At 34.1% G+C, this 12,112-nt stretch overlaps 2 protein-coding genes across 3 annotated transcripts in view; one reads left to right on the top strand and one right to left on the bottom strand.

Moving 5' to 3' along the window:
- Nucleotides 1-9,510, bottom strand: part of LOC134258132 (zinc finger CCCH domain-containing protein 13-like) — a 26,483-nt gene extending 16,973 nt beyond the window's left edge. The window contains 11 exon segments of the mRNA XM_062740683.1: nt 822-881; nt 1,556-1,690; nt 2,115-2,443; nt 2,607-2,831; nt 3,168-4,028; nt 4,212-4,295; nt 4,654-4,718; nt 5,636-5,748; nt 6,775-6,992; nt 7,824-7,936; nt 9,295-9,510. Of these exon segments, the coding sequence (XP_062596667.1) occupies nt 822-881; nt 1,556-1,690; nt 2,115-2,443; nt 2,607-2,831; nt 3,168-4,028; nt 4,212-4,295; nt 4,654-4,718; nt 5,636-5,748; nt 6,775-6,992; nt 7,824-7,936; nt 9,295-9,417 (2,326 nt within the window). The 5' untranslated portion in view covers nt 9,418-9,510.
- On the top strand, nt 9,477-12,112 carry LOC134258131 (copper homeostasis protein cutC homolog). Of its 2 annotated transcripts, none has more exons than XM_062740680.1 (8): nt 9,477-9,621; nt 9,714-9,773; nt 10,505-10,673; nt 10,868-10,908; nt 11,023-11,058; nt 11,170-11,303; nt 11,592-11,619; nt 11,887-12,112. In XM_062740680.1, exons 1-8 carry the CDS (start codon nt 9,570-9,572, stop codon nt 12,105-12,107), a joined length of 741 nt encoding a protein of 246 aa, XP_062596664.1. In that variant the 5' UTR covers nt 9,477-9,569; the 3' UTR covers nt 12,108-12,112. The 2 variants fall into 2 exon arrangements, with proteins under 2 accessions (XP_062596664.1, XP_062596665.1); XM_062740681.1 differs by having other exon boundaries at nt 9,573-9,621; nt 9,714-9,787.

Here is a 12,112-nt window from a genome sequence, read left to right as displayed (position 1 = left end):
GCTAAAAATTTATCTAAACAAAACAACAGGGTTTTTTTCACTCCAAATATCATGCTGTGCCGTGTCCAAAAGGTATAAAATCCTACATGTATGGCTTTTACCATGAGTTTGACAAGCATGAACTTCGTTTCTGCTATTTAATTTAATATTGTCTATATGGATATAGATTTACATCAATATAACCCTTTAACTCTGATTTTAGACACAAAAATTATTTTATAACACTTATCATAATTATTCAGAACCTTCTGTTTGAAGAAAACTGTCTACTTAAATTCTTTTTAAAATCAAGTTGTTCAAAAATCTTCCAATGGAAGCAATTTTTTTCATAAAGTTTAAAAAACTGAAGCAAATGGATTTTCAATTCAAAAACATTGAAACTCAGTTTCTAACCTGTGAAAAAAAAAATCATTGGTGTTACATTTTATATATTTCAAGTTAAACTTAATTAAACAAAATTACCTGATTAATACATGTTTGATCAAAATGAGTGAATAATGAAAGAATTAATATTTTTAATGCACACTTGTATATAACATGCAAGAATCTTTTAGTTAAAATTCTAAAATATAACTTAATGCTCAAAATGAAGATAAATCTGTGATAAGCAAAAACAAAGTGCTCCAAAAATAGAATGTGCACAGAGGCTGAAATATTTAATTTCTAATTAAAATTGATTATATATCACCAAAAGAAAAATAAATGCATTTTAAGATTTCTGTTTTTTTGTAGGTCAAACTGAAACATAAGTTGCGAATGTTAGGAGAGGGAGCAAATGTTGAACTCTTGACCTTTGACCTGTAAAAATGGAGGTCACAAACCTGGGATGGGGGGTCCATAGTCTGGGAATCTCTCGGAGGGGCGGTAGCCTCGGTCAGGGCCTACAAGCATACAATGTTAGTATCAAACAATCCGTTACACATGAACGGCCACATGTCACACATCAATGAACACTGCCTCAGCATGCAAATGAGTTGCCATAGCAATACACCATGCTCCTGAAAATCTATTTTCTCTGAAAAATTGTTAATTATAAGCTAAAAGTGCTTGTAGCAGGATGAAAAAATTATTTTAAATAAAATGAAGTTTTGCTTGGTGCTGTCGAGAATTGGTCTGACAAACCTCGAAAACTAAATTGGGTAGCTTCATGTTAAACTGCTTTGAAATATGAAAATGTTGAAATTCACAACCAAGAAATGAACGCTGGTTGGAAGCATCTCAAACGAATACCATACAAATACTGCATAAACTCTCTCCCATTGGACAAATGGTAAAAGATTTTGAAATGTGGTCTAGGAAATAAAGAGTCTGATGTGCTTTAAAATTCAAATGCTATCCTTTTTTACATGTATGCTTGCAAAAACAAAAAGAAGCTTATTTGATTAAATTTTAAGAAGTGCATGCTCTAATAAAACAAAATCCAAGCTATCAAAATCTATTGAAAGTAACATAACCATGAAAAATATGATGCATTGTGGAATAAAATTCATCCTATAAATTGCATAGCTGATATCTGCACAATAAACTCTCTTCTTAAGAAACAGACCCCGCTTACCCATCAGAGGTGGTGGTTGTTGTTGGGGGGTGCGGTTCCTGGAAGCCGGCGGTGGCCAGTTACCACCTCGGCGGTTCTGTTCCCAGGTGTAATCAGCAGGGGCTGGGCCTCTGTTATCATAAAGATCCCTGCCTCCTATTAAAAGAACACAACAATGCATGTTACCAAGTCTTCAAGTGAAATACATGTATACCAGTGAAACAAAACTTCTGTTAATGCCATATCTATCAAATTCTTCCAAGAATCGATAAGTATCTGAATTCCACAAAAATTCTTTTATTTTCTTTATTTATTATTTGTTGAATATTCTTGACATAAATGAACTCTGACAAAGGCACAAAATTTACAAAATGCTAGGATTCAAACATTTTATGCAGATGTAGTTCAGACAAGAATTACATGTTTGGCTGTGTCAATTACATCTACACAAATACATATTTTAGTGACAACTAGAAACTTTCTCATGAACAGCTGCATCAAGATATGAATTGATATAATGGTAATTTTTGCAGTAAATTATCAGGACTCTACTACCAACACCTGTATTAAGTGTACCCACCTTCGTATCGGGAACTCCTGGGGTCAGACCTCTGGTCCCTGGACCCGTACCTCTCCCTGTCCCTGGGGTACCTGTCTCTCTCATATGCCTCCGCTTGGGACACAAGTTTCTCTCTCTCGTACCCCTCTGGGGGGCCTCTCTTGTCTCTGTCGAATCTTTCGGAGGGAGGCCCCCTCCTGTCCCTCTCATAAGATTCTGGTGGAAGGGGTCCACCTCTCTGGCTGTAAGGGCCTCTCCCTCGGTCTCTAATGTCCTCTGGGTGGGAGGGAGGGGGAGGAGGGAAATGCTCGTCATAGGGGTCTCTGCCTCTCTCCATGTATCTACTTCGGCTGAAAAGATTTTAATAAAGGTAACTTTTAAATATGTCATTACATTTAATCAAAGAAAAGTTATTTTTCCATCTTCATCTTGTTTTTCATTCAAAAGAAAGCAAACATACTTTTGATCATTGTAGGCTTCTCATTATATTAATACAGTTTTAAGCACACTCACCTGTCTGACCTTCCTCCCTCAAACTCAGCCCTGGGGGGTGGATCATGACCTCTTTCGTACCTCCGCTCCCCTGGGGAGGGGTACCTGCTAGATCGGCGGGGATCTTCCTTGTCCCTCCCTCTGCTCTCCTCCTCCATCCGTCTATCTTTGGGGTACCTGTTACTGTCATCCCTCCTGTCCCGGGGGGAGGGGTCTCTACGACTCCTCTGGTACTGGGACCCTGACCTTCAATGAGAGAAGTAATCACTTAAATGAATAATTTCTAACAAACACAATATTTCTTAGTGAAGTAGAGTGTTGATCTGTTTTGCACATTTCCTCAGTCTTTTCAATACAGTTGACATAAATTTGCTTGAATCTAATAGTCTTGAAAATTTGAAATAAACATCTTAGCATTACATACATGCAATTCTTTTGGTATCTTAACTTTTTTTTGTTAAAATCTGAAGACTGAAAATATTTTCTTTTTCAAGCTTTAAGCTCCACATCATTTCTAAGTTTGAACATCATAATAAAATTAGCACCTGTCAAACTTTACCCTAACTGACTATTTTCCATTACCTCATAGACTCTGAGGGTGAGTACTCCTTCCTACTGTAGGACTCCTGGGCCTTCATCCCCTGCTCCGGGGAGGGGCTCCTCCTCCTCTCCTTGACCGGGGTACTGGGCCCCCTCCTGTCCTGCGACTTGTACTGCTTGGACCGACCATCCCCGTACTCCTTAGGGGACCCCCTTGACTGCTCCATCTCATCTCGTCTTGAGTTCCTCTGATCCCGATGTTCTGGGGGTGGATCATACTTTTTAGTCGGTGATTGCTTCTCTCCTCTGGAATACATCTCTGAGTCACTGTTTGACATGTAATCTTTTTCGGAATCTTTCTGTTTCTTTTTCTGGTCCTTTTTGCCCTTCTTTTTACCCCCCTTTGGATCCCCATGATCTGGGGAGGGTGACCGTTCCTTCTTTACCTCCCTTGGTTCCGGGGAGAGTTCCTTTAACCTCCCCTTTTTGTGTTTTTTCATATAATTCTCATACTCTAACTGCTGCCTAATGGCCTTCTTTCCCTTCATGCTCATGGGAGACTTCCCTTGCTGCTGGGCCAAAAACTTCTCGTACTCATCAGGTGACCTCCTTGACCTTTCATAATCAGCAGACGGTGACCTTGACCTTGACACTGACCGAGAGGGTGAGCGGGACCAAGGTGACAATTTTCTTGTAGCTGCTTTCTTTGCGAGTTCGTCCTCATATTCCTCTTCTGACTGGAAACTCAGGATGGGTTTCTCAGAAGTCTTTGACTTGATGCTTTTGATTTTGAATTTTTTCATTTTCATTTCCTGGTCCTCCTCATCTGAGAATTCTGAATGTTTCTTTTCCAAAGACTTCTTCTTCTTGTGCTTCTTCTTTGGGGAATCTTGGTCCTCATTTCTAAAAAAGAATATGCTACTTTCAAAACTTTTGTACATGTGACCATATTCCCTAAGAAATATATTTTGAGTAATTTTTATAAAACATTTTTCTCAGTAAAGAAGTTTAGATCTGTCACTTTTATGCTGATTGAAAATATTTAGTACAAAAAAAAAAAAGAAAACAAAAAAACTAAAAGGTGACCTCTTTCTGACCCCTGGACTTGGTGACCTTATGTCCTTAGACTTGGGAGATTTCATCTTATGTTTCTTCTCTTTTTTCTTCTTACTGAAAAAAATTAATCACAAAATGCTTGTTAAAAACAGGGGAGATACCTTTTAACATGTATTTTTGTCAAATTTATTTGCGAGCATTTTAAAATCTTAAAAAAGAAATAAATAAAATTAATATGCAAAATATTGCCATTTAATGGCAATATTTTGCATACTAATAGTTGATTTTCATACACATGTACATAACATATATACTAATAGTTGATTTTCATACACATGTACATAACATATATAACTTAAATAAACACTTTGTTTTGTCATAGAATATTTTTTAACATTGGTATGAAAATTATCATTTACAAAAAGCATACAAACTTGTATTGCAGAAATGACTGGAAAAATTTGAGGTTTACCTTGGCGACTTGGACTTCTTGTACTTCAGTTCAGGGCTATCCATTTCGTCTTCACTGCTGCTCAGCTACAAAAATAAATTATATACAATGTATAATCGAACCAAAAGTCTCAAGGCTGCTAGGCTTGTTTAAGATAACTTATCAACATCATAGAATGTAGCTTTTCTTGTTTTCATCCCAAATTCAGACTGATCAAGACTTTTGCTGAGACAATTACTTACAGATAAAAAAAAAAAGTTAAAATAATTCTAGAAAAATTGAGATTTTGGAAAGATGACAAAAATTTAATTAAAGCATCAGAGAACTTAAAAGTTTTGTGCAATGGGCATCAGTGTATATGTGATGTGATGACTCTGTGAAACAAATGGCACTGCTTTCTTATTTTAAATATAATTGAAAATGTTCTATTCTACCCTATTGCCTGATAGTTTAAAACAATTGAAATGTGCTTTCCAAAACTAGCCAACGAAAAATGCTTACAAGTTATATGAAAATACCAATATAATACCATATTATATATGATAAATCATAAAGTCTTTTTGATGTAAAATAATGGTTTAATCATGCAGAAAAGATCTTTTATGCATATCTTTTCAGCACTATTTGAACAGTCACTCCATTTATATTTCATTTCTCTCACAATATCTGTGATCTCTGTTTATGCAGTAGATAACCTGCTGAATTTGACATTGTTTTGCTTCATTGCACAATATCTCCATCCTTTACATCACAACACTATTGCAGTATTACTTGATTTAATTTGCTTTATCACATGCTATATTACAGTTCCCTACTCTCTGCTAATTTCATTGTTTATGCATATATAATTTACATTCAATGATCCTACTTTCTCTTTGAATGCCTTACTTTCCTTTGAATGGTGAAATGACAGTGACCCCCAATCCCTGCTAATTTCTTTGTTTATGCACATGATGCATGTAATTTACATTTCTACAACCTACTTTCTCTTTTACAGCCTTACTTTTTTTTGGATGGTGATATTCTCCCTGGCCTCTTCCTGATTTAGCTGACGTAGTGCGTTCTGTATCTGTTGTCTCTGTCGCTCCAACTCTAGTTCCTTCTTGTAATCTAAATCTAAAACAATGATTTTCATGGACACGCTTTATAGGAAAAGTTATTTCCTGAAAACCAAGAGTATACAGTTCACAAGGAAATACCCTATTTCTAATTTGAAACGGTAATGGAAGAGCTTCATAAAAGTGGAATTTCCCATGGTCTATATTTAGATTTGTATGTATACCTTTATATAAGAGCAAACTGAAAGTAAAATGTTGAATCTATGATTGTTTATGCATTTACACATGCTTGTTAAGTGCATTATAATGGAATGACATAATTAGGTAATTGGACAATAAAAGTTGGATACAAAGATAGTAAGATCCTGTGGTTTTCATTTGAAGATTATGAAAGAATTCTATTCTATAATATCCCTCTAAAGCATAATCAATAGATTAAATGGAATTAAGTAAATTGCATGTGATTTGTTTTGTTTTCATTTTTGTTCTGTACTAAATTTTCCTGTTGATTTTATCTCCAGCTCAGTGTTAAATATATCTAAGTCAGTTTCTAAATACCTGTTCAAATTACATGTTTACAACTGGAATAAAAATCTTGGGACATATCCCCCTCAAGTAGATTAACTTGGGAGTATTGATAATTAGGAATGTGTCTTATTCTTTCTAAATATTTGTTATTTAATAATAGTCTAGTATGCTAACAGTAAAAGACTAAACTTCAACAAAAATACTGATTTTCTTTTTAATACTGTCTAAATCATTGTTAAATAGAGCTCATCTGATTGAAAATTAATGAAACAGAATGTTGTAAACTTCCTTAAGCTTAAAGAGTTGACAATTTGGCATGTTTTCTTTCTGAAGATGCAGTCCAACTTCCCATGAATTACTGAGATGACATTCTGTCAAGTTGTATTTTCCCACTGAGATACAGAGCTGACAAGCTATCAGCTATTCTTTGGATTACCATATTTACAATGTATGAATTAGCAACTCTTCCTGCTTTTCATTGGATTATTAGCAAATTACCTTCTCTCTGCTATTTGTTGGATTATTTCTGTTATTCCTGGTATTATCTATAACTCACCTGCTCTGTCCTGCTGCGGCGCCCGTTCCTGCTCCCAGCTATCGGACGTGTCACTGTCGCTCTCCTGTGTCGCTGCCTTCTTCTTACTGACAATAGATCGGATCTTCTCCTTCTTTGTCTTGCTGCGAGACCGGTGGTCGGAATCGGAATCGCTTTCCTCGACCTCCTTCTTGTAATGTTTCTGACGTGATCTGGGCTTCTCAGGACTTTCCTCAACCCTGAAATGTACATGTATGCGTTATGATTAACTTTTTATAAAAAAAAAATTTTTACCCTTCATTTCAATCAAAATTTGTCATTGAGACTAAATTTAAATAGGTTTGGAATTAATATAAAGTTTTTAAGTTAAAGGCATAGCATAAATTGATTGAATTCTTCTTCCTTATGATTTAAAGTCTTGGAAAAATGTTTCTAAATTGGTTTTCAAGCCTAAGATAAGAATTTAATTCAAAATGTTGCCTTTATGTGTATATAGGCATAAAGATGAAAACATTTCACATTTCAGAAAATCAATACATTGAAAGTTTAACAAAATTATTTCAATTTAATCCTTTAAAACAAGCATTTATATAAGATTTTATTTTCCTGAGAAGTGTGAATATGTGTTTACTCAGGCCAAAATAAAATTATAGTTTGTTTGGAATTGCCTCCCGCCTCATTGAAATGCCCCCTCCTGAAAAAATTTTATTGACCAAAATTAGGAAGATTTTTTTTTTCTTTAATCAATTTTTTTGCCCATTTACATGTATCACATGCACCATGCAAAAAACTTAAATATAGTGTCAGATCTATGTAAAATCGGGGTTTATTTGTTGATGGTAGATACTTTTTTTAAAAGTCAGAAAATGTATTTACTATTTACTGAGATTTTTATCAAAAATTCAAAATATATCTTCAATTTCAAAAAAAAAAAAAATAATTTCCCTCCCTCCCTCCTGTGTCTGAAACCTTTCAGGCGGCAATTCCAAACAAACATTTTTTTAAGGATGGCCTCAGGTAATTAAAAGGATATTGATTTCTACAAGAAAAATTTCCACCTAAAGATTTACCTTGATTTCTTGTAGGGTGGACCGTGTTGAAATTTACAGCTGCTTCCAAATGCACACTCTCCGTTCAGTAACCAATGTCGGCACTTAGTGTTGTGATATGAAGATTCTCCGCGCTACAATGAAAGTTTCAAATTTCATCCAGAGATAAAATTAACCTGAAATCAAAATTAATTTCGTCCTCACTATGAACTTGATCCTATGCAACTTTTTGTTTTTAATCATTACTTCTTTGAAATAACATTTTGATTCTGAGAGAAAAAACTTTTAATCCTTAAGAACTTGCATCACTATGCTGATAGAGGTGCTAAAGTAGGTACACATACATATCAAAGAGATAATATAATAAATCCTTATGAAATATTTAGGTTTTTCACTGTTACATTATTATTTCATACAAATATCACAAGACAACAGCGACAAGTAGTAAACAATCATCACACACAATACCCTACATACAATAATCATCAACTTGTTTTCAAACTTGTGCTCTTGTTTACACGTATCTGCCTTTAAAGCTACCTGATACATCATTGCATGTTAAGAATTGTGATTTCATTGGTTCTCTGATGGCAATGTACATGCACTATTTTGCACCTATACAACAAATACCTCTACTATCTGATATCTAAGTGGCTCTTTATGATACGTACTTTTCTATGTAACAAAGTAAAGGCGAGAAGATAATTCTAACTTGGTGCATTTAATAATTCAGAGAGTTCCGAATGGATACATGGTGTTTAAATTTGAAGTGAGAAAAAACGTTCAGAAATTAGTTGAATTTTCATCTTGATGTGGATTCAGCATTTTTCCCCCCTTATATAATTGGTACCGATAAACATTTCCCAAAACATTAATTTTTCCCAATTTTGTGACCAAAAATTCCCTATTCAACTGTGAAGCAACAGACTACGACGACACATTATTTCTTTTTGAATAAAACACTGTACAAGTCGTACAACATGGGACATTGATAAAAAAAATTCTCATTGTTCTAGATCTACAACGATGTTATTTTTCCCAATTGAACCGATGGGATTACACTTTAGGATAAAAGCCATATACAGTCTCAAAAGGATTGTCATTATTTTTAGGTAGTTATTTTCAGTGTAACTTTTTATCCTCTTCAAAATTATTTCGCAGCAGACCTGATCTACTACATAGCAACTATTTGGGGAAACTGTGAGGAAACTGGAAGGCTTTCTGAACAAAGCTAGATTATTCTAATTAGTAGGAGATCAACTAAAAGTAAGTCTTATCTGCACAATAAATAAATTGTGTGTAGTAAGGCACATTTTAGCAATGCAATATCAGCAAGGTCAATGGCCTAATATTAAATAGGATTTTCAAAAAGCGTTTCTACAATATGGCTACTGAATATTTTTTGGCCAAACAGTTTAGGGATTTCTTGTAAGGTATGCTACGAATGATGCTAACACTCGAGTATGTTAAATTCAATGATGATAATTTTTACATCGTCTAGTTGTTTTCGAGCTCCGGGACCAAGCCTTTCAAAAACACTTGGTTTGCGTCTATCTCCCTCATCCGAGACAGACTTAGCAGAATCAACTGTTACTCTTCTCTTAATTTTGCTCATTTCACAACACCACAATACATGAAAATGGAATGCAAGCAAGTTTTCTATCACATCGATATTTCCACCCGTACATTCGACGCCATCTTGAATTTTACAGCCTAGTCACAAAACCAAAGGCGCATCGGAAATAATTATTCCGGGAGTGTTTGGCAATGGAAGTGTGTGTCGATTCTGTGCTATCCGCCATAAATGCAGAGAAAGGAGGTAATTTTACATTTAAATGACATATGTTATGTGTTATCATTAACATTCCACTCGAGAGTAAATAATATTTTACCCGCTTCAACCATTTGCAGGCGCCATACGCGTGGAGCTTTGTGCCAATCTGTCAGAAGGGGGGACAACTCCTACCTCGGGTAATGGAAAATGTGTAAGAAATATTTTCAAATGCATTTCAGTAAATAATTGAAGTGTCTACAGATGTAAATTCTATTAAAATTACAAGTTTATGAGTCAGTGAAAATAATATAAGTAAAACTGCAAGTAGGAAGGAAACTAATCAAATTAATTTTTATATCAGTTAAATTAATTTAAAGTCACGTACTATGGCATATTTTTGATAAGTTCAGCTAACTAAAATTAAATAGATCTTTCTATTTGGTTTGTTTCTTTATAATAAGCTAAGACTCTCCTGTAAATTTCACATTTTAATCAATCGCTTTTCACAATAAGAGATTGAAAACAAATAGATGGATTTTTTACCGACTCGGAATTCAATATCAGACACAATTTAAAGTCAATTTAACAATAGAAACATTAGATATTTAAAATCAGTGAAAATTTTAATTTGAACATTAATATCGTGTTATAATCTACACTTAATCTTGTATTTTTGTTTTTTAGTTTGGATATATATATCAAATTGACTTAATATGAGCAAATTATTATAGTCAGCTACTCTAAAAAGATTGTAAAATTAAATGTTGTCAGAATTGAAACATTATCAAGAACAACTACAAATTTTTCATCATTCTGTAACTAAAATTATAAAGTGTCATCTTCATTTGGTAATTTTTTTTTTTTGAAAATCAAGACATATTTTCCCCTGTGGCTTTATCAATTTATTGTGCATGAATTTTACAAACAGGAATGTTGAGGACTATAAAGAAGTATGTAAAGATTCCAGTGTTTGTGATGATAAGACCCAGAGGAGGTGACTTCCTGTACAGTCCAGAGGAGGTCGAGGTCATGGAGGCAGAAGTGGTGGATCTCAAACGAGCGGGAGCAGACGGTTTTGTATTTGGCTTCCTGAAAGAGTATGTTGTACTGTAGATTCTATTTAATATGTTTAACTGTTTATTTGCAAGTAATATGAAATAGCTTTAACTAATCCCTGCCATGGAATAGATAAATTAATGAGAATCAAAATTCTAAAATATTTTTTTTCATTATTTCAGAATAAGAGGATTTATTGTTTACTATAAATATTTTGTTTTTGTTTGAAATTCAGGGATGGTACTGTTGACAAGGAGTTGTGTTCAAAATTCTTGGGTAAAAATTTTATATAAATCAAGTATACATAAATGTGAACTAATGTCATTTGTTAAGAGTTATTTTACAGAACTGAAAAAAAAAACTTAATAAATTTTGTTGTCTTTTTGTCAGAATTAACCAAGCCGTTGCCAGCAACATTTCATAGAGGTAAGAAAAAAGTTATTAAGGGAAAAATTAAAGCTTAAACAGTTTTATTATGGGATTCAAAATCAGACTGTATTTCCAGTATTTATAGTTTATGTTTTGTAATCTTAACAGCTATAGATATGACAAGTGACATTCTCCAGGCTTTGGATGATGTGGTGGATCTAGGATTTCAGCGGGTGTTGACCAGTGGAGGATCCTCTTCTGCTTTAGAGGGATTACCCATAATTCAGCAGATGGTTTTAAAGGTATATTTTCCTTTGCTCCTGTTCAACAGTTAAGTGATGTTTTAGTACCAATTTATCACTGAAAATCTTATTTCTTGCCTATATTCTGAAATACTTTGACTCACTGTGTACAGTAAATCCAAAGAAACCCAATCCCTAATTAACTCTTTCATTGTCTACACTGTTTTAACCAAGTTTCATATTAATTGATAACATGATTTATGTTTTTCCATCAAGTTAAGTAATATTTTGATACAATTTTTTTCGTTGATTTTTAAATATAACAAACCCATTTGTTTAATTTTTCAGGCTGACAACAGAATTTGTGTGATGCCAGGTAAGCAGGAAAACTGTAAAGAAGGTTTTAGTCTTGGTGCTAATATTTTCTTTGTCATAGATATACTGTATACAGGGTTGTTTTCACCCTGCTTTATATTCGCCCTTTCACACTTGCAAACTTTATTTGTCTTGGTTATTACACGTGTAATGCAAACAGCAAAAAAAGAACCTTGCCATTGAACTTGTGCACCATGGAAATGGTTTACAGAGGTAAAAATTATCCAAGATTGTTTGAACTTCATTAACAAACTGTATTCCTTTCCAGGTGGAGGTATTAACTCAGGAAACTTGGACAGAATTTTAGACGGTTGTGGAGCTAAAGAATTCCATGCCTCAGCACGATCAACTGTCCACTCCAGAATGCAGTTCAGAAAAGAGGGCATCTCCATGGGAGCTTCTCTGTGTCCTCCAGAATTCAGTGTCAAGGTCACAGACAAGGTCAAGGTTCAGAATCTTGTACAAAAACAGCAAAGTAATAAAAAGTGACAAAA

Source organism: Saccostrea cucullata, unplaced genomic scaffold (genome assembly GCF_032062105.1).
Source record: "Saccostrea cucullata isolate Sc308-1 unplaced genomic scaffold, CSIRO_AGI_Scuc_v1 ctg2113, whole genome shotgun sequence".
NCBI lineage: Eukaryota > Metazoa > Mollusca > Bivalvia > Ostreida > Ostreidae > Saccostrea > Saccostrea cuccullata.
The sequence above is the reverse complement of the archived record's forward strand: the minus strand, read 5'-3'. Positions and strand labels throughout refer to the sequence as shown.